Genomic DNA, 25,569 nt, shown 5'->3' on the forward strand with positions numbered 1-25,569 from the left:
TTTTACTTCTTGTCTTGACGCCCTTTCCTCAGGAAGTGCCAGAGAGGACCCAGCCAAGGCAAAGTCTCGTCTCTGTGTGGGTGGGTGTGCCCTGAGCGCCGCTGTCCTGAAATGCCATAACAGCAAGATATAGTTCGAGAATGTGGAATGCTGTGGTTGTTGTAATAATCTCTGGATTACGATCCCATTGTGCGCGAAAGATTTGATGCGCGTGTCTCAGATACACAAATGATGATCGAGAATGAGCGCAGGTGAGTTTTCAAATAGTTAATGTGGTTTAACAAATGACGAACACACTTCCAACAGTATGATAACGTGATTCAGAGCGTCTTTTTATGTGTGTATGCCAAATGTGAAGTTATGAAAGTACAGATATGTGCAATAAAAAAAAAGTACAGCGTTAAAACGATGTAGCAGACTTTCAGGGCTTCAGTTTTTCCCTTTGATTAGAGGTTTAATTGTTTGAAAAGATCCTGGATGCTCCTAAAGGTTGTTTGTAGTACATTATAAAATGTTAGGCAATACATAAACCATTAAGAACTACGAGATATTATTGAATTCATCATAAATGTATATGATCAGTTTTATTTGTGTCTCTTTAATGTCTCCTATTTAAATTGTCTCTTATATTTTGCGTTCAAAACTGTCATAAAATCCTAAATGGAAGACATTGAAATTCATTAACTTTTTGCACAAACCAGGAAACATCTTTATGTTTTGAATTATTAAAATGTTCTTTGCTTGTTTTAAAAACTGTAGCAAAGAGCTCAGATTCATGCGTTTATTGGCCTCTAAAATAAGCCGTTTTAACCTCTGAGGTACTGAGAAAAATTCAATGCTGTATCAAATAAGCACCCTGCTTGAAGTAGTAAATAGCTAATAAAATAATTACATGTTCTGAGTTGACCAGCAGGCATTTCATACTTTTATTAGTTGTGCAGTGACGAGTATTGACGCTGACTACCACCCCTGGAGTAGCGAGTTTGAATTCAGGGTGTGCTGAATGACTCCAGCCAGGTCTCCTAAGCAACCAAATTGGCCCGGTTGCTAGGGAGGGTAGAGTCACATGGGGTAACCTCCTCGTGGTCGCTATAATGTGGTTCGCTCTTGGTGGGGCCGGTGGTGAGTTGTGCGTGGATGCCGCAGAAGTCTCCACAGAGGCTATGTCTCTGCAGTAATGCCCTGAACAAGCCACGTGATAAGATGCGTGGACTGACCATCTCAAAAGTGCAAGTTTTTGAAAACGATGCCCTTATCGTCTCCGTGTAAACATACAAAAACGAATCTGTGAAAACGATGACGTCATGCGCACGCGTATTACGTGTTATATAAAGAATGATGGATTGATAGGCATCAATTTGAGATATATAATTATCAATATGAATACTGGTGTCTGTGCAATTAACAATAATCAACAATTTATTCATTTGGAGTGTTTTGTATGTAATGTGAACATTGTACAGTAGGCAGAACGTACAATTTGAAAATCTTGAAATTAATTTACGGATTCAGATGGGAAAAATGTATTTATATTTTAAATGTTATTTATTTACTTAATTTTATTTGATGTACCTTTACCCTGCAATACATTCACCCACCACTTCTGTATATAGCCTATAGACAGAGATGTGATGCCATGTACAGTATTCAGTGATATGCTTAGAATACGAAAACATGAGGCAGTGAAAATGCATGTTAGATCCAGTGTACAAAAGACCTCTCTCTCCGTCAGAAGATATCCATATATCAGAGTTCTGTCTGATATCCAAAACCAGTCAACATCAACAGCTTGTTATGTTAACTCACTCTCCTACCATCCCAAGTGTCAGCAGGGAGAATACAGAAGAAGGCAGGAGATGAAGTGATGGTAAAAATGAGCAGAGTTTATTGAATAATCTTGAGAGTTCAGTCTATAGGCATGCGCGCGACTCGAGTACTTCAAGCAACGCGCGAGACATTCAAAACTGCAATGGTCGACTACAGGACTGTGTTTGTGCTGCTCAAGATTTTGAGTTTATTGACGCTTCTCCAGCAAAGTAATTGTAGTAATAAAGCAACCTCATCCTGCGTCCAGACAAAATTGCTCGATGTTTTCGCCCTCTTCATTGTTTGTATTCACCACTCTGTGGAAGAATGCTTGTGTGCGCAGGCGCGTAGTGTTTCTTAACAAAGTGACATCGCCAACTACTGGCCTGGCATGCATAATACAGTGTTTTTAGGCGTTTTCGCGGATCCGTGTGAACGGGCATTGTTTTGACAACGTTGTCGTCTGTACGCGAAACTTTTCAAAAACGCAAAGGAAAAACTTTTCCGTTTTTAGTACAACGTTGTCGTGCAAAGATTCGTCCTCTATGGGATCAAAATCCCCTCAAAAGTGTTGCGGTCACGGATCCAAAAATAATAAACGTGAATCAAAAAATAAGTGCAGATAAAAAAAATAGTAAGCGCAAAAATAAATAAAAAGCGCAGATTAAAATAATTAGCGCAGATCAAAAAATAACAAGCATGAATCAAAAATATATAAACACATTTCAAATATGCTGCAAAAAAAAAAAAAAGAAAAGAAAAAAAACTTAAAGCAAAGTCAACAGAATTGCAAACAAAATCATGTTTTCCTTGGTTATATTACTGTTTTTTGTGCTCTCTGACAATAAGCTTACGCTGTATTTTTCTTTTCTTTTATTTCCAAGTTCTGCGCTTGGTTTTCCAAAACTTGTGAGTAGAGTTTCATGTAAATCAGGGGGCGTTTTGCATCCCCATTGGTTCACTAGTTCTTGATCGACAGTTCCTCCTCTAGCCAGTCATTCGCAGAGGGGAGCTGAGGTCAATCCAATACAACTCCGACGGCTGCTGCTTAGGGATGGGCGATACCACTTATTTTCTTTTCGATCCGATACCAAGTACTTTTAGGCCAATATCGATACCAATACCGATACCTCTAATTAATTGAATTTTTACGTATTCTTTGGATAAAATTAGTAACTTAAATTATAATTTTTTTATTATTTTATATATTTATAGGCCTAAACAGAAATTTATTAGGCTGCTTTGTTTACCCTTTAAAAATTAGTAAGTATAAGCCACATATAAAACCAAAAAAATATTTTTGATTTATGCTTGTTATTTTTTGATCTGCACTAATTATTTTGATCTGCACTTTTTATTTATTTTTGCGTTTATTATTTTTGAACTGCACTTATTATTTTTTGATTCACGCTTATTATTTTGATTCACGCTTATTATTTTTGGATCCGTAACCGCAATACATTTGACGGGATTTTGATCCCATAGTCCTCCGCCACCCGGATTGAGGCAAGTCACTACGCCACCACAAGGATTTAGAGCGCATTGGGAATTGGGCATTCCAAATATGGGAGAAAAAAAAAAAAGGGGGGGGTTCACCACCATGAAAGACAAGTGAAGTCATTTTTTTGGATAGTGCTTTTCACAACACACACCGTTCAAAAAGCTTTACAGAAAAATAATTACACATTGTGTTTCAGAGTTTCAGGAGCATCCCCCAGGCCCCAGGACACACTTCCAGGCTGTTCATCTGTTCAAAGGCAACGTCAGCCACCTATGCCTAATCAGTACCTCAAACCAGCAATTGCACCCAAACCTAGAAAATTTCCCCAGCATCATCATAGTTCTAACATTTATTTCAATATGCTCCACCCTGACAGAACCCTTAAACCCTCAAACGTAAGACACCAAATGACGAAAATGTATAGAAGAATAGTGCTGGACCAGGAGGAGTCACAAGAGAGGAAGACAGTCCAAACAGATGAGACAGAACAGGATGTTATTGTGGAACAGGGGGATGAGTTAGGATGCGGGGATGAGTTGGCACAGGGAATTGACTTGGATTTGGTGGAGGATTTAGAAGACGGCGAGTCAATGGACCTTCACTCTAATTCATGCAGTAAGAGAGTGGTAAATAGTAACAGAGTGGTGGAGCAGATACACTTAAAGGAAGTAGGGAATATAGCATTGGGATTGACTAAAAATGGTGTATCATCATCACATAAAAGTTCCAGTGTTGTTAAATTACCCTCTAATACAATTTACGGACAAAATGCATACACTAATGCAATGCTAATAGACGATATAATCTATGGCAAAACTTTCATTGAAGGATTTTATCCAAATGGAATGTCCCCCAGTGGTGTGATTACAAGCACAATGTTTTCAAATGAAGAAGACCCAGATGAGATATTTCAATACATTTGTGATGCAGGCGAGGCATTGGCAGACAAAGATGGACTTTCCGAGTGTGACCTGTTTGAACAAACAGAACCTTCACAAATTATAGAGACAGAAGAGAACGTCAGCGGAGATATAACGATGCTCACAATGGAGGAGGTATTGGACAGTTCTGAATTGTCTTCAACTTCCGATGAGGAAGAGGATGATGAAATGCAGGAGGAAAAAGAAAACATTGAGGAACAAGAAGATAATCATTTGACAGACAAAAGTTCTTCACAAGATCTCTCGGCAGCCATTGAGGCTCCAGACAATCCCTTATCAGACAGTTCTGATCTGTCTTCATCTTTCCTTGAGGTAGAGGATAATGAAATGCAGGAGAAAAAAGAGCAATTTGAGGAACAAGAAGATCATCATTTGTCTGACAAAAGTTCTTCACTCAATCTCTTGTCACCCATTGACACTCCGGACTATCCCACATCGGATGGTGGACATGAAACCCTCTTTCGGTCTGATCAACCCTGTTTCTTGAGTTCCTCATCTTCTCCATCCCAGCCATTCTTTGTCTCAGGAGCTGAGACAGTCTTAGATTATGAGGATGTAGCAGATGCAAATCACAATTATTGCAACAAAGATTCAGTGGAGCAAGATCACCCTGAGAATGATCAGACCATCTTAATTCCTGACCTCTTCAGTGGCCTCTCACTTATTCATCAGCAATCTGAAACCAAATGCCAAAGTTTACTACCATATGAAGTTGAGGAGCGCATTGGGCAAGAAGAAGTTCCAAAGAACCAACTGAGTATGACAACTGAAAATTTAGAACTCACTGGTCTTACAGAAGAACACGTGTATGAAGAGACAGAGCCAAAAATCCAAGCAAAAGACTTCCTTCAGAACAGAAAGTACTTTATGACTCGCTCTATATCTGTGGAAACCCCCAGTAAGAAACTTGACCTGATGAGTAGCCCAGCAACAGGAAATGCCCGGCTTTTGCTACACCCACGCTCCTTCTGTCCAGATCAGTGTTTCCTTGGAAATGGTCGGCTCGCACTAACTGGTTCGTTAGGATGTCTTTCACAAGGCGTCCACAGCTCAACAGACTTAGCTAAATTCACTAGAGTGGATATACCACCCCCTTTTGAACTGGCTTCCATCACTAAACGACCAATCAGAAAAAATTCGCCATCCCTGACCAACGAAATGGCTTCCTCTTGCAAGAAATCTGATTTTGGGTTTAAACGTTACCTACTGCCATTACGATTCCTCAGGAAATCTGAACGGAAAAGCATGATGGATAATCGCTCAATTTCCTCCAGGTCCTCCTCTGAGTCGAGTCCACAAGGGTTATGCAAACACCTGGATTTAATCAGGCATAGCATGGGCAGCCCTGAGTTAAAGAGGACCCCAGATTGCACACAACCAATATCTACCTCTTCCTTTATTTTCCCAAAAAATAGGCATAAACCGGAACTTAACTTAACACTTAATACTAATTTAACTTCCAGCACCGATAATTTGTTACATTCCCACTTTGAGCCCCTACCCCTTTCTAAATCTCGATCTTTTTCATCTCCCAATGCTGACTCATCGGAATACGAGAACGTTCAAAATGCTTCTTCTCACTATGAGAATGTGCAGATTCGCCTTCTGAACCCCATCATTCAGAGTCAACGAAATCAGAGTTCAACCAGTGACACTGATGGTTATGTGGATATGAGCAGTCTACCAGGCTTCCATGGCAAAAATCAGTCTTCTGAGCAAGAGACAGATAGGTATAAATCTTTACCTTCAATCTTTCTATGACATCCATAAAGTCATCTGAGCAAGAGACAAGTATAAATCTTTACCTTCAATCTTTCTAGTCATAAGCAGTTTATACTACATAAGTAGTTCATATAAATCTCAGAGTTAGATTCAAACAATTGTGAAAACTATATAAAGTCTGTTTCATAAGTTTTAGTTTAGAGGAACTAGGCTCTCCATGAAGGCTTTTCTATCCAAGTTGTAAGTTGATGTATTATTTTATATATTATTTAACCTATTGTAAGTTTGATGCAGCCTGGCTTTATGAAGATCTTGCATTTCCTTCAGCTGAGTCTAAAATGCACATGCATATGAACAGATGTTCAGATATCATCAAATTAGATGATATGCATCTTTTTCAGTTTATGGCAAATTGCTGAATGTTCTCTTAATTTCTCCAGTATGTTTATTTTATTTCCTAAATTTACTAGGATTATCACCCTCTTAATCTGTATGTAAACAAATAAGATATAAAAGCCATGTGCTGTTACATAGGGAATAACAAAGAAAGGATATAAGTTGTATTTTTTTGTGCATGTGTTGATTACACATTGGGTGCACCTTTAATGGTCTGTTTTATGTGTGTCTGTGTATATTTTGATTCTACATTTTCTGCATTTCAAGTACCTACACTTTCTGTTCTCCGAATGTGAGGCCAGATGGAACAGTGGGTGTGTCTGTAGGTGTGGCTTGTACAAGAGAGAAAAGGACAAAGACATCTGACAAACTGGTGAGCTGTATGTTTGTATTTGGAGTGTTTCTCTGTGTTGTTTGCGAATAGTTCAACCGATAGTTCTGAGTGTTCTTCTGTGGAACACAGTAGGAGATGTTAGGCTTAAGACAGCCTCAGTCACCATTCACTTTCATTGTGTGGAAACAAGATGCAATGAACGTGAATGGTGACTGAGACTGTCATAAGCCTAATTATGACAAAGTTTTAATGTTGGGTGAACTATCCCTTTAATGATTATTGTCAATTTCCATTCTGTTTCAGGCTGTCAGCTGCTCCAGGGCATTCTACAGCGCTAAAGAGCTTTTGGACAGTGAGGCACAGTAAGTCTTGCAAAAGAACACAACAAGAAAATATAGTATAGTGCCACAAACTACATTCACCAGTGAAAATAATCAGCAGTTGAATAAATGATTATCAAGATTCTTTTCTTTTCCTTTCTCTTAAGGCATGTTAAGTCTTTACAACTTCTCTTTGAGGTAGGTTTATTCATATATTCATAATTCAATGAGCTTAATTTCCAGACAAAGTGTCTGGTCTGTGGTCGTATTATACATTTTCCCCTAAAGGTATTTGAGTTTTGATGACTGATCTTTTTTAAGATGAAAGCTTAAATGAAAATAGCAAATCAGACAAATATTGCAAGAAGAAGATTACATAACTAACTAATTTTTATTGATTCATTTATTGGCATTTTTGCCTTTACTAAAAAGGAATTAGTGCAGAGGTAGACAGGAAATGACAGGGGAGAAAAGCAAGAACGGGACCAGTAAAGGACCTTGAGCCGGGACTTTACCTTGAGTCGCCCGAGATGCTACTGCACCATATGTCAGAGGACTGCCCACAAGGCTACGGCTCTGACATAACTAGCTAAATTAAAATTTTAAGTTAAAAGTACAGCTATAACTGAGTGTTTGAGGTAAGGGTGACTGTGAGTTTAAGCTCATGAGGACTGAATACTGAGCTCTTTGTATGTCTTTTTCTCTATAGACTGTTGAAGCGGATGAGAGGCTGAGTACACTATGGACAGAGATACCTGATATTTGTACCCTCCACCAAGATATACACACACTACTGGAGGCCTGCATCAAGGAATGGTAAGTCACTCATCCAAAATACAGACATACATGTCCAAAATACGTCCATCTGTCATTTCATCAGTTTTTCTCCATTTGACTAAATTAATCAGGGATCAGAATGAAGGGATTGCTGAAATCATCTTGGCAAAGAAGACAGGGTTTTCCATCTTCTCCTCTTACATCAGCCATTATGATGAAAAAGTGAATTATGTGGAACAAATACAAAGCACAGTAAGGAAGTTTTTATGTTTTAATTATTTAAATTACTTTTTTTTCCCCTAAACTAAACCAAATCTATGCTTCTTATTGGATACAATCTATCAACTAGCCACTGCTAAAAATGATTGAGAACTACTGTTCAAAGTGTTTTATGTGTGCACTGTGTGATTTGAGTGTCTGTTTTAAGGTGCACATATGATTATGTGAGAATGTGTTTACTCAGTTGGCATATATTTGGAAGTGCAGTGTTTGAGTGTATATATTTTTATTTATGCATATTTCTGTGATTTGCACATTACATAGTATGTGTTTGTATCTCAGTTACCAGATGTGGCAACCTTGAAAAAGCACTTGCTGCAGGTCATTGTGCGCATCCTACAATACCGAATGCTGCTAACAGGTGATCAACAGCTCTACCACATTACCTCTAAATGTGTTTCATTCAGTGTTAACCATCCCCTATGATTTTAACTAATAGCATGCAATTGCATGCAGTTTTTATGCCAAGATCACCCTGACCTTTAATCTTCCTGTATATTTGCTTTTTTCTAACAGAATACCTGAATAATCTCTCACCAGACTCCAGAGAATTCCAAGATACACAAGGTAAAGTGCAGCATCATCCATAGACAAAAGCATCTTATCAGCAAACTCAATTTTTGCCCTTATCTCTGTGTCTTGCTGTAATGAGGAAGCCATTTTGGTTCCTAATCTAGTTTTTATCCATTTTAAGGAAACTGCTACTTTCCGTTGTTTATATAATTCTCTGTTCACTGATTATTCACAGACACTACAAATGGCATTCATATATTTCAGAATGCCAGATATTACTTAAAATAATATGAACTGCAAATAATGTGGCATAATTGTAACTAGATAAGTAAAGTTTGTCAAGACAAACATTGTTGTAGGCTTCACAACACCTTTGCCTGAAGGTTTTAAAAGGATAGATAGATAGACAGACAGACAGACAGACAGATAGATAGATAGATAGTAGACAGATAGATAGATAGTAGACCTTCAGATAAAACCATCTAAAAGATGGATAGATGTATAGATTTGTATTGGATTGATTTGTATTTGTGTGTGGTTGTTTACATTTTAATTTTTTTACAGAACAAGCATTCAGTTGGCCCATTTTAACATTTTGTCAACATAAGTCTATGGGATTTTTCGGATTTCCACTGTGCGAAAAGCATTATTCAAATCAGTTAGAAAATATATAGCAACGCGAGTCAGAACAGTTTGAAAATCTGTGCCAAGTTTGGTAAATGTTGCTTGGAAGCTCAAGGAGGAGTTTCAATTGATAATTTTGGTCTTGGTTTGGGGATTCTGGAAAAACCATAAACAAAGTCTGTAGAATAACAGTATGTTGGCTTTTGTCAAGCCAACATAATTAAGCCTAATACTGTGGTTTGTTAACTATTGTAGTTACTATACCTAAAAGTGGTTTGTTTGCACTGCCATCAATAACATGGTTGTCGTTTTGTTTTGTGCTGCAGCATTGGTCAATCCTAATAAGGTCATTTTGATTCTGATCTCTCAGTGTGTGTATTGATTTGTTTAAGCAGCAGCATATCTCAGATCCTTGATAGTTTCTTGGCAAACTATGACCCCATCATGTATTTTTCACTTATCTTCTTGAACAGGTCTTTCTGCATCATTTGGGCATTGTGTATCTGTTGTATAGGAGGGTGTACTCTATATAGGTCTGATATAGGTGCTATGCATATTAAATTGTAACTTTTCTTGTTGATTTACACCTGTCCCTCTCTACCTCTTTCTATGTTGCTCTTCCATTCTCCTCAGATGCTTTGGCGGTGGTCTCAGATGTTGCTTATCATGTCAATGACTGCCTCAAGAATGGAGTGAGTATGTTTGAGTGTGTGTTGGCTTAATGTGTTTACAGAGCATCTAGGGTACTCCAAATATATGTGGAACCAAAGCATAATGTGTGTGTAGAGTTGGGAAACTTACAGTTTTTTAAAAGAGACTGGAACCAAAATGGTTTTCATGAAGTTCGGTTACCTTAGTGATACTTAAACGTCTCCATACTTCTGCCAGGTTGAGAAGCCAGTTCTATTTAATTAATTGGTCACAAAGACTCACAAATCAGTCTCCACTTGTGTCAAACTCATGAGTTATCGATTTTAATCATCTTAACGCTCTCTCGCTTTCAGGCAGATCTTTTGCGATTGGTCCATATTGAACACAGTGTTCTAGGTCTGACGGATCTCTTACAGCCTGGGAGGGTGAGTAATTCAATTCAAATCTGTTAAATAATTTTATGATTAATAGGTAAAACAGTTGCTGTAATGGTGAAAATTTTTATCTGTCTGTGCCCTAGGTTTTTGTGAAAGAAGGTACCCTCATGAAGGTCAGCAGGAAGTGCAAGCAGCCCCGTCACCTTTTCCTGGTACGAGTCGTTTGGTTTCAAATTGTATATAATTGTTATTTGGTATGATGAGATTGTGAGAGCTGAGCTGTTGAGCCTACACAAAGCCTACACTTTCTTTCTGCATTGTCTCTAATGTCTCTTTGTGTGTGTGTGTGTGTGTGGGCGGGTTTAGGTGGTTTACGAGGACTTTTATTTTAGGTTACAAACTGGTAATTACAAGGGTATTATGTCATAAATGTGGTTTATGAGGACATTTCTAGTGTCCCCATAATTCAAATCGCTTAAAATTATTATTATTATTTTTTTTGAAAATGTAAAAATGCAGAAAGTTTTTTGTGAGGGTTAGGTTTAGGGATAGGGTTAGGGTTAGGGGATATAATCTATAGTTCATACAGTATAAAAATCATTATATCTATGGATAGTCCTCATAAGGATAGCTGCACCAACATGTGTGTGTGTGTGTGTGTGTGTGTGTGTGAGTGTTCGCTATTATACTTGTTTTTAGAGTTTCCTGGCAGGATGTTTTTCTGTGTGTGTTTATGTCTCTACATGTGCTATTGTTTTTCCGTGCTGCTCTCACCCCAGAATTATTCTGTGGGAACGGGGACAGAGCGATGTGTTGAGATTACAGAACAGGGGGTGACAGGAGTATTGTAGACTTCTTAGCCAAAGGGATAGTTGTGCAGTGAGATGGGCAGGTGGCCCCAAGAGTGTTGCACTCAAATCTCATGCATTTATACTGGTGGCCAAAAGTTTAGAATCAGACCAGCGTAGAAATAAACTCTTTCAGATTCCTCAAAGATGGCACTGACCTTGGAAACTTTTGCAAATCCAGCAGCTAGTTCCACCAGTATCAGTAGAATTCTGTTTTCCAATGGACTGACAAAAACCTGTACCCCCGGCTCCTGGAATTTGCATCATATTGGGGCTTGCTGTTTTGAGAAAGCTCTTGCTATTTTGATTGCCAATGCATTGACTGTTGTGCCCTCTGAGGCTGAGGCTAACATTTCATAAGGCGCAAGAATACCAAAACTTCATGGCTATTTGAGCACTGTGCTTAGTGCTAGTGCTCTTAAAATAGGACCCTGTGTCTATATAGCTCTATGAAAATTTTGTTCGAGTGACCCGTCCAGCCCGACAAAACAATGGTGTGAGTTGGGGGTAGGACTATCTGTTTGTTAGATCAACAAAACACATTTTCGGAAAGCTGTTTCAAAACAATGTTTATTTTTGCAGTTCTGTTTGATGGTGCTAGTGGCGCAGAAATTACACACTTCAGCTTTAAGTTATTTAATTGGTTCGGTATTCACCACATTCTTGTTTAAAGGTGCACTCAGTAACTTTTTGTTTGTGTCATCTTGTACTTACACTGACACCTACTGGTATGGAAGCAGCATCATTCAAAATCAGCTGTTTTCAGTTACAGATGGCATTGTATAAATTCACTATTCACAATCAGCCGCAGAGACTAATTTAATCCAAGAGTGAAAGTGTCCAATAAAAAGACTGGACTAGTATTCAGCTGGTCACGTGATTCTAAAATGGCAGCCCCCATGTTGGCGCCCTCCCTCATATAGAATAAAACAGCATTTACTAATATGACTTAAGTCCTCATCTCATGTAAGTGGGCATGATTTTATACATATGTTTCAAAATTACAGTTCATTTCTTTAGGAGTAAAACTTTTTTTAATGGGGAAAAAAATTACTGAGTGCACCTTTAATGAGCAGTGATGTCCTTGGGCAAGACATGGAATTGAGAGAGTGAGCTGAAATAATGGTCTTTAAATTAAAAGTGGTGGTTGCCAATGCCTTATGACACATGCTATACTGTTGCCAAAATGTGTGCATGTGGTTGTTGTCTGAGTGAAAAAAAAAGAAAGAAAGGCTTTGTGTGTTTGTTGTGTGTGCAAGTGTTTATTTGTAGAGTTATGCTAGTTTGTGGTAAAGAAGACCTTATGTCACATTGCCCTCTTGTGGTAGAAGTTATTATAACAAGCATGCAAAAATCCCAAATGAACTATGGTGTAAGTTCTGGTTGCACAGCTTTATCGTTTTGAAGGAATTAATTGTGCTCATATTTAACATGTATTACGTAACAAGCCTTCAACTTTTAACATTTTAGATGAATGACATTATGCTGTACACATATCCTCAGCAAGATGGCAAATATAGACTCATCAACACATTACCACTGGCAGGGATGGAGGTAGGACCTATACCATCCATTGACACATTCACTGTTTATTCAAGCATGATGGTTCTTCTTAGAAACACCCTAGGCATGTTAGGCTTAATATTAATGCCCAATATGTAAGGCACAAGAGACCAATTATAATTATAATAATTTATAATTACTAAAATCCCTCATTTATTGTCTTTCAGGTCAGCAAGCCACTGATAGAGAATGCTCAGAATGCATTGAAAATTGATGTGAAAGACATAAGCATCACTTTGACCGCCAGGCAAGTGATATATGCACACTAACTCAGTCAAGCACAACGTCCTTCCCATATGTCAGTCTGTATGCAGTGTGACTGATGCATGTGTTCCTGCGTGCAGCTCCTGCATTGAACGAGACGGTTGGTTTTTTACACTGAATCGGACGTTGCTGGACCTTGGCCCAGCGCCAGGAGACCCAGTGGACTGTCTTGAGGTGAGGAAGCTTCAAATATATTGTGTTAAACAATAAATGAGACTTGATAAAGTGTCAGTGTGACAATGTTGCCAAGTATTTATATTTGATGTTGTTTCTTTTACAAACTTAAGCTGTTATCATCCTTTTTTCCTTTGCACGTGTCTTGTGCTTTAGTTCTTAGAGGTGCCAGAGATTTGTCTTGGCGAGAATGCTCCTCCCCTTTTGTCCGTCTCTCAGGTGACAGTTTGCATGAACTGTCCCTCTCATTTTAGCCTCACAAATAGACGACATCACTGCCATGCCTGTGGCAAGGTACAAAGAGAGAGACACTTGAAACACACATGCATAGATAACTTCTTACAAGCTCTTTTAAATTGTTTATGGCTAAAAATGATTTTGTGTTGGTTATAGGTTGTTTGCAGAGATTGTTGCAGGAAGAAGTTCCCCCTTAAATACATGAAGAACAGACGGGCCAAAGTGTGTGATCAATGTTACACTGAGCTTCGTAAGCATGGTACAACCATACATCTCTGATTTTTTTTTTAAACAATTGCACTGTAAAATGTAATGTAACTTTCTTACATAATACACTACATGGCCAAAAGTATGTGGACATCTGAACACTATAACCATATGTGCTTGCTGAACATTAAATTGTTTGTCTAATGAGAATATAAGACTGTATATTTGACCTGTCAATAATGGGTGTATCTAAAATAATCAAACCATGTACTTTTGGCCATGTAATGTACGCATCAATTTCTTATAGCTTTATGAGGTTGTGTTATTACTTACATGTTCAGAAGCGCATGACCTTTGCTTTAAAAATACATGCAAGTTCTCTTCCTACAACATGAAGGTTTCTCATCATCTGCTGCGTTTGTTTAAAAGATGTTGCCACTATAACGGAGAGCTCCAGTCGGCCACTCTCTGCTGTGTTTCAAAACATTCATCCATCCAGTCTGTGGAAGAACCGCAAAGGCCAGCTATCTTTTAACCAGGTAAACCCTTTGTAAAAGATGAGGCGAGAAGCAGTTTTCCTTCTTAGGTGAGGCTTTATTCTTTCCTCTTCGCCACACCACTTTACAGTTTACCTTGAAGCACTAAACTAAACACTAACACACACTGCTTTCACAATAAACTTTCACTACTAAAAATCCTTGCTCTGACTCGGCTCGGTCGTATCCAGTCTCCCCCTTCCACTAAGTGCTGTGTCGCTCTATTTATGCCGCTCTCCCTGTGCTCACTGAAATTAGAGACAGGTGTTAGACATAATTTAGCTCAGGTGTAAGCGCCCTTACCGCTTTCTCTCTCTCCGGAGAGATGCTTGACCACGCCCCCACTGCCACATATCCCCACCACCCGACTCAGGCCAGGGCGGCATCCGGCCTGCTTCCACTCCCCCCCCATTCCTGGAAAGGAAGTCGGCGACAGCCATCTGCGCCCCCGGTCTGTGGACCACCTTGAACTTAAACGGCTGAAGAGCCAGATACCAACGGGTGATCCGGGCGTTAGTATCCTTCATGCGGTGGAGCCACTGGAGTGGGGCGTGATCCGAGCAGAGGGTGAAGGCCCGCCCCAGCAGGTAGTATCGGAGTGTGAGGACCGCCCACTTGATGGCGAGACACTCCTTTTCCACGGTGCTGTACTTAGTTTCCCTTAACGAGAGCTTACGGCTAATGTACAGCACCGGGCGCTCCTCCCCCTCCACCACCTGCGAGAGTACGGCCCCCAGCCCCCTGTCTGAAGCATCTGTCTGTAAAATAAAAGGGAGAAGTCAGGTGAATGTAAAAGCGGCCCCCCGCAAAGTGCAGCTTTAACTTGCATAAATGCCTGTTGGCACTGCTCCGTCCACTGGACCGGATCTGGAGCTCCCTTTTTAGTGAGATCAGTCAGCGGGCTGGTGACATCCGAATAATTAGGTACAAACCTTCTATAATAGCCAGCCAGCCCCAGGAACTGTCTCACCCCCTTTTTGGTCTTGGGTCTCAGGCAGGTCGCAATCGCTGCTGTCTTGTCAATTTGGGGACGCACCTGCCCATGGCCCAAGTGGAACCCCAGATACCGTACCTCCACCCGTCCAATCGCGCACTTCTTCAGATTCGCTGTGAGTCCCGCTCGGCGCAGCGATCTCAGAACCGCCCTCAGATGTTGCATATGCCGCTGCCAATCATTGCTATAAATGATGATGTCATCTAAATAGGCAGCGGCGTAGGCTGAATGCGGTCTGAGGATTCGGTCCATGAGACGCTGAAACGTAGCCGGGGCTCCAAACAAACCGAACGGAAGTGTCACAAATTGGTGTAATCCAAACGGTGTGGAGAAGGCGGTTTTCTCACGGGAAATTGGTGTCAAGGGGATCTGCCAATAACCCTTCGTCAAATCCAATGTCGAATAAAATCGAGCAGTGCCCAACCGATCGAGCAACTCATCAACGTGAGGCATTGGATATGCATCAAATTTAGACACCGCGTTGACTTTCCTATAATCCACACAGAACCGTACAGACCCGTCGCTCTTAGGCACTAGAACAACTGGGCTGGACCAATCACTGTGGGATTCTTCTATTACCCCCATATCAAGCATCGCATCCAATTCTTCCCGAACAATTTTCTTTTTGTGTTCGGGTAATCGATAGGGGCGGCTACGTACCACCACCCCCGGCTCAGTCTCGATGTGGTGATGGATGAGGTTTGTGCGTCCCGGTAGAGGGGAGAACACATCTGCGAACTCCTGTTGCAACCTAGCAACCTCCGCGAGATGGCTCGGTGAGAGGTGGTCTCCGCAAATGACTGGGATGAACTGTTTATGTTTTGAACTCACCTTCGGTCCGTGCTCTGCCTTCTCGGGAACTACCATGGCCAACGTCACGGGAACCGCCTCCCTCCACAATTTCAGGAGATTGAGGTGGTATATTTGACGAGCGTCCCCTCTATTGGTTCGTTTAACCTCATAATCGAGATCTCCCACTCGTCGTGTGACCTCAAAGGGTCCTTGCCACTTGGCGAGTAATTTAGAGCTCGATGTGGGAAGCAATACAAGTACTTTATCTCCCGGTGCAAATTCCCTTAGCTGAGTTCCCCTGTCATACAGTCGGCGCTGTCGTTCTTGAGCTTGGAGCAAATTCTCCTGTGTTAGTTGCCCCAAAGTGTGGAGTTTTGCTCTAAGATCAAGAACGTACTGAATTTCATTTTTACTGTTTGAAGGTCCCTCCTCCCAGGCCTCTCGCAATACATCAAGCACGCCGCGTGGGCGTCGCCCATACAGCAGCTCGAATGGGGAGAAGCCAGTGGAGGCTTGCGGGACCTCTTATACTGCAAATAACAGGGGGTCGAGCCATTTATCCCAATTTCTATAATCATCGTGTACGAATTTACGAATCATGTTTTTGAGGGTTTTATTAAATCGTTCCACCAGGCCATCCGTTTGAGGATGATATACACTGGTGCGAATCGATTTAATATTTAATAACTCGTACAGTTCGCGTAGTGTCCGTGACAGAAATGTTGTGCCCTGATCGGTGAGGATTTCTTTCGGAATCCCCACCCGGGAGATTATTTTGAAGAGTACCTCCGCAACACTGCGTGCTGAGATGTTGCGAAGAGGCACTGCTTCCGGATATCCTGTTGCATAGTCCACTAGGACAAATACAAAGCGATGTCCGCGTGCTGACCGTTCTAATGGCCCGACGAGGTCCATTCCAATTCTCTCAAAGGGGACCTCGATCAGAGGGAGAGGGCGCAATGGCGCTTTTGGGGTGGCCGGTGGGTTAACCAGCTGGCATTCGCGGCATGCCGCACACCACCTGTGGACATCGCCTCCAATGCCCGGCCAATAGAAACGGGCTATTAGACGGTTCAATGTTTTCCTTTCTCCTAGGTGACCCGCCATGGAATTATAATGAGCCGCCTGGAACACCATTTCCCGACGGTTCCTTGGAATCAACAGTTGGGTTGTATCCTCTTTGGTCCGAGTGTCCTGTGTCACTCGATACAACCACTCATTTATAATTGCAAAATAGGGGTATGAAAGTGCGATGTCAGGCTGGAGTCATTGACCATCAATGACTCTCACTTGGTCGAAGGCGTGTTTGAGGGTTTCGTCTCGCGATTGCTCCAAAGGGAAATCCCCGTCAGGGAATTCTCTGAGAAGGGGAGGGGCTGCAGCCTCTCCCCCTCTCTCGTCATCATGACGTGGAGCTGTCGAGGATGGCCCCGGCTCCGCCTCCCCTGCCAGAGCATCGCACATCACACATCTCCCTATTTTCATACAGGACCAATCCACGCAAATTCCCTTTAATAAAACTCTAAAATCAGGCCAATCAGTCCCCAAAATCAGCGGATGGGTGAGGCGGGAACTAACCGCAGCCTCCACTCTATGCTTTTTCCCCTGAAATTTAATTGTCAGGGTCACCACCAGATACTTGTGAATATCCCCATGTACACATTTCACCTTCACCGTTTTGGTTGTGACCAATGCCTCGGGTTGAACCAGGCATTGGTGGATAGTGGTTTGATTACACCCGGTATCCACCAACGCTTGGTGAGTACCCCCCTTGACACTTACCGGTATCCGTTACGCTCCGGCCCGGTCGGGGGCAGCCTGTGGGAGATCAGAGACCCGCACCACCATCCCCAGCTCCATCAGAGGGCACTGATCTCGGAAGTGGCTCGGGTCTCCGCACCTCCAGCAGGCCGGCCCAGGCGCTATGCCCGCACTTGCGTCGGCGGGCACCCCCCCCTGAGGGGGAGAGCGGCGGGGCATTGGAGTAGGGGAAGGTGTCGCCTCCCACACCCGGGGAACTGGTCTCAGGGGCTGAGTTCCTCCTCGTCTGCGTGGGGCAGGAACGGGACCTGGAGAGAGAGCAGACGAGAGAGAGAGAGGGGAGGGGGAAGAAACAGAGGGAGGAGAGAAAACGTAGGAGGGATCTTCCGCCCTTAGGATCGCCGCCATGTGGTCCTCCGCAAGTCGGATAGCTTCCTCCAACGACGCCGGGCGGTGGCACTGGACCCACTCCGCCGTCCCTTTTGGCAGTCGAACTATGAACTGTTCCAGTACCACCTGGTCGATAATTCCCTGGACGTCGCGATCCCCCGCTAGCAGCCATCTTCGGCAGGCGTCACGGAGCCGCTGGGCAAAGGCAAACGGGCGGTCGGAGCTTTCCAACTTCAAGCTCCGGAAGAGTTGACGACTTTCCTCCGGAGTGCGACCAACCCGTTGCAAGATGGCTCTTTTTAAATCTCCGTAGGCCAGGAGGCTCGACGCTGGCAGTTGTTGAGCCACGAGCTGGGCTTCCCCGGACAATAGTGGGATCAATCGGGCTGCCCATTGGTCGAGCGACCAGCCCCAGATCTCGGCGGTCCGCTCAAACAAATCCAGGAAGGCCTCGGGGTCGTCCACCGCCCCCATTTTCTGTAATGCTGGCGGGGGTAACGGCGTGGGAGTGACCGGGGTCGCGGCTGAGGATGCCCCCTGGCTGAGGAGGCTCCGGATCGCCTGACGGTCCTCGGCTTGAGCATGCATGAGCTTGACAAACCGGCGGTCTTGATCTTGTCGGAGCTCAAGCAGCGTTTGTTGGTGGTTCTGATGTAGGCTGGCGAGGGTTTGGAGGATCTTCGCCAACTGGGAGGACTATACGGGACGACCTCCATCCATCTTCGACCCAAACTTCAATCCCGGGTTTCGGCACCAGTGTAAAAGATGAGGCGAGAAGCAGTTTTCCTTCTTAGGTGAGGCTTTATTCTTTCCTCTTCGCCACACCACTTTACAGTTTACCTTGAAGCACTAAACTAAACACTAACACACACTGCTTTCACAATAAACTTTCACTACTAAAAATCCTTGCTCTGACTCGGCTCGGTCGTATCCAGTCTCCCCTTTCCACTAAGTGCTGTGTTGCTCTATTTATGCCGCTCTCCCCGTGCTCACTGAAATTAGAGACAGGTGTTAGACATAATTTAGCTCAGGTGTAAGCGCCCTTACCGCTTTCTCTCTCTCCGGAGAGATGCTTGACCACGCCCCCGCTGCCACACCCTTCCATTCAGATCTGTCTTTGTCTCGGTTTTAATATGCCTCTGGACTAAATATCAATTTAGCTCTCAGTGGATCTCTTTATACAGTTTTCTAACATAATAGATCTGAGCAGTTTTTTTTTACCATGCATTTGACACTATATAATATTATTATATATTAATATATAAATATTATAATGAATTATTACACGGCTCTCTGGAATACCCTATTCTAATTGGTCAATCGCACCATCTAGTTGTCCGATATTTCTGAATAACAACCGCACATCTGGGAATAGTGAAATCAGACCGGTAATCCGGGTATTGCGAGTCATCTTTCCTACTTCTCTTATCACTCTGCGATGTCTAATTAAGTAAATAAAATTATTTCAACTCAAATCAATGTTTCTTGTCCATTTATTTATTTAACTGGCAAGTAGTCTTGTAATAAGGGAGATAATGAGCAGTCAGACATTAATTTTTGCTAAATAAGCACCAACAGAACTCTGACGCAAACCGGAGGTGGAATTCAGCTGTTTCTAGAGACTTCGATCTAAATACTAATAAAATAATTTTAATACAAATTGATATTTCATGCCCATTTATTTAGTTATTTGGTAGGTAGCCATGTAATAAGCGGGAAACTATAAAGTAAGCCGGTCATTATCGCACTAGATAATCACCCTGACTGATTATCTGGGTTTATTTTGCGATAACCACCTCCTCCTCCCTCCCTTGACTGTACATTGTCCATTGCATATTACATAATATACAGTTGAAGTCAGAAGTTTACATACACCTTAGCCAAATACATTTAAACTCAGTTTTTCACAATTCCTGACATTTAATTGTAGAAAACATTCCCTGTCTTAGGTCAGTTAGGATCACTACTTTATTTTAAGAATGTGAAATGTCAGAATAATAGTAGAGAGAATGATTTATTTCAGCTTTTATTTCTTTCATCACATTCCCAGTGGGTCAGAAATTTACATCCACTTTGTTAGTATTTGGTAGCATTGCCTTTAAATTGTTTAACTTGGGTCAAACGTTTTGGGGAGCCTTCCACAAGCTTCTCACATTAAGTTGCTGGAATTTTGGCTCATTCCTCCAGACAGAACTGGTCTAACTGATTCTGGTTTTTAGGCCTCCTTGCTCGCACACGCTTTTTCAGTTCTGCCCACAAATTTTCTATTGGCTTGAGGTCAGGGCTTTGTGATGGCCACTCCAATACCTTGACTTTGTTGTCCTTAAGCCATTTTGCCACAACTTTGGAGGTATGCTTGGAGTCATTGTCCATTTGGAAGACCCATTTGCGACTGAGCTTTAACTTCCTGACTGATGTCTTGAGATGTTGCTTCAATATATCCACATAATTTTCCTTCCTCATGAGGCCATCTATTTTGAGAAGTGCACCAGTCCCTCCTACAGCAAAGCACCCCCACAATATGATGCTGCCACCCCCATGCTTCACGGTTGGGATGGTGTTCTTTGGCTTGCAAGCCTCACCCTTTTTCCTCCAAACATAACGATGGTCATTATGACCAAACAATTACATATTTGTTTCATTAGACCAGAGGACATTTCTCCAAAAAGCAAGATCTTTTTCCCCATGTGCACTTGCAAACTGTAGTCTGGCTTTTTTATGGCTGTTTTGGGGCAGTGGCTTCTTCCTTGCTGAGCAGCCTTTCAGGTTATGTCGATAGGACTCATTTTGCTGTTGATATAGATACTTGTCTACCTGTTTCCTCCAGCATCTTCACAAGGTCCTTTGCTGTTGTTCTGGGATTGATTTGCACTTTTCGCACCAAACTACGCTCATCTCTAGGAGACAGAATGCATCTCCTTCCTGAGCGGTATGATGGCTGCGTGGTCCCATGGTGTTTATACTTGCGTACTATTGTTTGTACAGATGAACGTGGTACCTTCAGGCATTTGGAAATTGCTCCCAAGGATGAACCAGACTTATGGAGGTCCACAATTGTTTTCTGAGGTTTTGGTTGATTTCTTTAGATTTTCCTATGATGTCAAACAAAGAGGCACTGAGTTTAAAGATAGGCCTTAAAATACATCCACAGGTACACCTCCAATTCAGTACATCTCCTATCAGAAGCTAATTGTCTAATGGCTTGACATCATTTTCTGGAATTTTCCAAGCTGCTTTAAGGCACAGTTATCTTAGTGTATGTAAACTTCTGACCCACTGGAATTGTGATATAGTCAATGAAAAGTGAAACAATCTGTCTGTAAACAATTGTTGGAATAATTACTTGTGTCATGCACAGAGTAGATGTCCTAAACGACTTGCCGAAACTATAGTTTGCTAATATTAAATCTGTGGAGTGGTTAAAAAATGAGTGTATGTAAACGTCTGACTTCAACTGTATTATAAATAGATTTTTTTTTCTTGATTACTATATATTACATTATATAATACTATATTATACATATATGGACACTTTCTGGTTTTCGGATTTAGTGGAACATGTCAGTAGTTAATGCGAAGATCTACACCTGCAAAAGCACCTGTGGGAACTGGAGGGTAAATGAATGAATACGTCCACTGCAATACCCTTGAGACCAATTCATTAAAAGTAATTGAAAAATGGCTACGAAAAGTGAAGATAGTTCTGGGATCATTTGTTTACAGATGCCACTTGGTTTGATATTTTGATATTTAATGCAATGACATTCATACATTTTAAGTTTGGCTTAAGAATGGGGCCACTGTAAATATAATGTCAGGTAAATCAAGTGGTTGGGGCCAAAGGGCGTAAGTGCACTTATGCTCCTTTGGCCACAAAGCTTCAAAATATGAATGCAGTGCCATGTACTGTTCCCTAGGTGTCAGGGTCCGAGGGCGTGATGAGTGGGACCCTGCAGAGATGCAGGAACAGCAAGAGAAGTTGGAAAAACTTGTGGTTCCTCCTAAAAGACAAAGTTCTCTATACGTACCCACAGCCTGAGGTAATGCACCTAGTCTCAGTTTTTGTGCACACAACTTGAAGCATGCAGTTAAACCTAATCTCTCTGTCTCTGTGTCTTTTTCTGTGAAATAAGGAGAGGGTTGCATGCGAGACCCTCCCTCTATTGGGTTTCTCCGTGAGGTCAGAGGTTGAAGGAGAGAGCAGTATGTTTCAGCTGTACCACAAAAGCACTCTCTTCTACACTTTTAGAGCCCAGGATTGTCACACTGCTCAGAGGTATACATATGTACACACTCATCCGCTCATACCCTGTGGAAAATACCAGCATTGTTGTGTTTTGGATGCTAGTGGGCTGACCTCTACAGTATGTCTCCACACAGTATATTATATAGCATGTTAATGTAATGTGCTTTGTTTGATTCCACAATATTAAGATTTTATGGATGTTGTGTTTTAGGTGGGTCAACGCCATGGAGGAGGCCACAGTCCTGTAGTTATTGGTGTGCCATCTTCTCATTGCAGTTATATCTGTTTTTCAGCATCTAAAATAAATGCATTTTCATGTCGTACTTAAAAAGCACCGTGTGACCAGCAAGACTCTCAAAGAGCGTTGGCGTGACGTAACAGACATATTTTTGGAATGCCAAGGGAACAAAATGCTCACACTCAGACATGTATTTTGTGCCAAATTCTTCCTCCAAAGACCTCGTTGAGCTGTGGACACGCTGTAAAAAGCACACTGTAGCACTTCCAGCTCTCTTTTAGTTTACTGCTCAGTTTTAATGTTTTAAAACATTTTTAAACCAGATACTGCTTAATTTAAAGGGATAGTTCACCCAAAAATGAAATTCCTCTCATTTACTCACCCTTATGCCATCCTAGATGTGTATGACTCTTTTTCTTCTGCAGAACACAAACAAAGATCTATAGAAGAATATTTCAGATCTGTTGGTCCATCCAATGCAAGTAAATGGTGGCCAGAACTCCCTTTAACAAACAGATTTGTAAGTGTCATTCCTTATACAATGCAATATACTGTATATTAAAAATATTATTGGGAAAGCTTAACACATGGACAGCAGATTCTATTCTATTCATAAATGAGATAATGAGATGAGAACAGGTTGGAATTCTAAGCCCACTGTTTGATGTGAGTTTAATGAGTGACATTTGCATGCTGTCATTTCATGTTTGGAGTATATTTATATCAGAGTCATTTGGACAATGACTTGCACTTATAATTTGGATTGATTTCCATCTAGCAACAGAGCTGGAATTCTCGTTGCACTCGGGGTGATTTAATAATGAGAATTTACTTTTCCATTCTGTATCAACAGGCTAACATTCTGATAACTTTCAGTATTACAATCTAAAATATGAGGACTTAATTGTGCTTGAATGTACAAGCAGTGTGTCTGCTGGAAGAAATAAACTTTCATTAGCTGCCATTTCTTGATTTAAGAAAGCATGAGTTTAGTGTGTGTGTTCAGTGTGGATTTTTAAACCTCACCTCACTTTTATTTCCTGTTGTGTATGAACAGTCGCTTCTGTAAATGAGGTGATGCATATGACAAACACTGTTGTCCAAAAGTTTGGAATAATGTACAGATTTTGCTGTTTCAGAAGGAAATTGGTACTTTAATTCACCAAAGTGGCATTCAGCTGATAACAAAGTATAGTCAGGACATTACTGATGTAAAAAACAGAATCATCACTATTTGAAAAAAGAAATTTTTGATCAAATCTAGACAGGCCCCATTTCCAGCAGTCATCACTTCAATACCTTTTCCTTGAGTATTCATGCTAAATTGCTAATTTGGTACTAGAAAATCACTTGCCATTATATCAAACACAGTTGAAAGTTATTTGGTTTGTTAAATGAAGCTTAACATTGTCTTTGTGTTTGTTTTTGAGTTGCCACAGTATGCAATATATTGGCATGTCTTACGGTCAATATTAGGTAACAAATGGCAAAAAAAGAGACAGCTTTCTCTAGAAACTCGTCAGCCAATCATTGTTTTGAGGAATGAAGGCTATACAATGCTTGAAATTGCTAAAAAACTGAAGATTTCATACAAAGGTGTACACTACACCTTCAAACACAAAGGACAACTGGCTCTAACAAGGACAGAAAGAGATGTGGAAGGCCAGATGTACAACTAAACAAGAGGATAAGTACATCAGAGACTCTAGTTTGAGAAATAGACGCCTCACATGTCCTCAGCTGACAGCTTCATTGAATTCTACCTGCTCAACACCAGTTCCATGTACAATTGTAAAGAAAAGACTCAGGGGTGCAGGCCTTATGGGAAGAATTGCAAAGAAAAAGCCACTTTTGAAACAAAAAAAAAGAGAAAAGGTTAGAGTCGGCAAAGAAACACAGACATTGGACAACAGATAATTGGAAAAGAGTGTTATGGAACTTAACCTCATTGAACTTTAGTGGGATCAGCTAAACTGTAAGGTTTGTGAGAAGTGCCCGACAAGACAGCCACATCTATGGCAAGCGCTACAGAAAGTGTGGGGTGAAATGTCACCTGAGTATCTGGACAAACTGACAGCTAGAATGCCAAGGATCCGCAAAGCTGTCATTGCTGCACATGGAGGATTTTTTTTATGAGAACTATTTGAAGTAGTTTAAGAAGTTCTGAACATTTGTTTTTCAAATTGTAATAGTAATTTTTCATGTTATTAATGTCCTGACTATACATTGTGTTCAGCTGAATGCCACTTTGGTGAATAAAAGTACCAATTCCTTTCCATAAGAGCAAAATCTGTACATTATTCCAAACTTTTGGCTGCCAGTGTACATTCAAACCTCTAGGTCAGAACAATGTTGAAATCAAACTTTCACAACAAAGAAGTCAAATCTATGTAGGGGAGACTGGGGCTAGTTGTCACAGGGGCTGTATCTCTCTTACTAGAAGGTTTTGAGTCAAAAGTCTATATATATAAATGTGTTTTCTCTATACCAGTTGTATTGTATGTTGGTTTTAAATATTACTATTGCTATTATTTTTTTATTTATTTTTTTGTGAATTTTATCCTCTAAAGTGCAAATTTAATATCATCATATATTTGCTATAGGCTAGGAGTTGGATAAACAAGTGAACACAATAAAACCACACTGGCATATAAACATTCAGGCAAGGGTCGACTACATATTGAAGGTACAGTTGTGCTCAAAAGTTTGCATACCCTAGCAGAAATTGTGATATTTTGGCATTGATTTTGAAAATATGACTGATCATGCACAAAAAAAAACAAAAAAAAACTGTCTTTTATTTAAGGATAGTGATCAAATGAAGCCATTTATTGTCACATAGTTGTTTGGCTCCTTTTTAAATCATAATGATAACAGAAATCGCCCAAATGGCCCTGATCAAAAGTTTACATACCCTTGAATGTTTGGCCTTGTTATAGACACACAAGGTTACACAACAGGTTTAAATGGCAATTAAAGGTTAATTTCCCCACACCTGTGGCTTTTTAAATTGCAATTAGTGTCTGTGTATAAATAGTCAATGAGTTTGTTAGCTCTCACATGGATGCACTGAGCAGG

At 41.1% G+C, this 25,569-nt stretch overlaps 1 protein-coding gene across 1 annotated transcript; it reads left to right on the forward strand.

The window, feature by feature from the left end:
* The first annotated feature begins 86 nt into the window (after nucleotides 1-86).
* LOC127449290 (FYVE, RhoGEF and PH domain-containing protein 5-like) lies at nucleotides 87-25,225 on the forward strand. Its single transcript, XM_051712623.1, has 21 exons — nucleotides 87-251; nucleotides 3,504-5,978; nucleotides 6,634-6,739; nucleotides 7,004-7,062; nucleotides 7,188-7,218; nucleotides 7,730-7,836; nucleotides 7,929-8,049; nucleotides 8,359-8,437; nucleotides 8,593-8,643; nucleotides 9,847-9,905; nucleotides 10,218-10,289; nucleotides 10,385-10,453; nucleotides 12,560-12,643; nucleotides 12,820-12,899; nucleotides 12,997-13,090; nucleotides 13,247-13,384; nucleotides 13,484-13,586; nucleotides 13,964-14,073; nucleotides 21,925-22,047; nucleotides 22,141-22,283; nucleotides 22,465-25,225. Exons 1-21 carry the CDS (start codon nucleotides 229-231, stop codon nucleotides 22,499-22,501), a joined length of 4,164 nt encoding a protein of 1,387 aa, XP_051568583.1. The 5' UTR covers nucleotides 87-228; the 3' UTR covers nucleotides 22,502-25,225.
* The last annotated feature ends 344 nt before the right edge of the window (nucleotides 25,226-25,569 follow it).

Source organism: Myxocyprinus asiaticus, chromosome 12, assembly GCF_019703515.2.
Source record: "Myxocyprinus asiaticus isolate MX2 ecotype Aquarium Trade chromosome 12, UBuf_Myxa_2, whole genome shotgun sequence".
Lineage (NCBI taxonomy): Eukaryota > Metazoa > Chordata > Actinopteri > Cypriniformes > Catostomidae > Myxocyprinus > Myxocyprinus asiaticus.

What these genes read in the sequence shown, in the direction of transcription:
- LOC127449290 (XM_051712623.1), top strand. Translation starts at nt 229, where the DNA reads ATGATGATCGAGAATGAGCGCAG. An exon ending in CTTTTGGACAGTGAGGCACA is followed by an intron (nt 7,063 to 7,187) that starts GTAAGTCTTGCA and finishes CTTTCTCTTAAG; the next exon opens with GCATGTTAAGTCTTTACAAC. An exon ending in AGCCCCGTCACCTTTTCCTG is followed by an intron (nt 10,454 to 12,559) that starts GTACGAGTCGTT and finishes TTAACATTTTAG; the next exon opens with ATGAATGACATTATGCTGTA.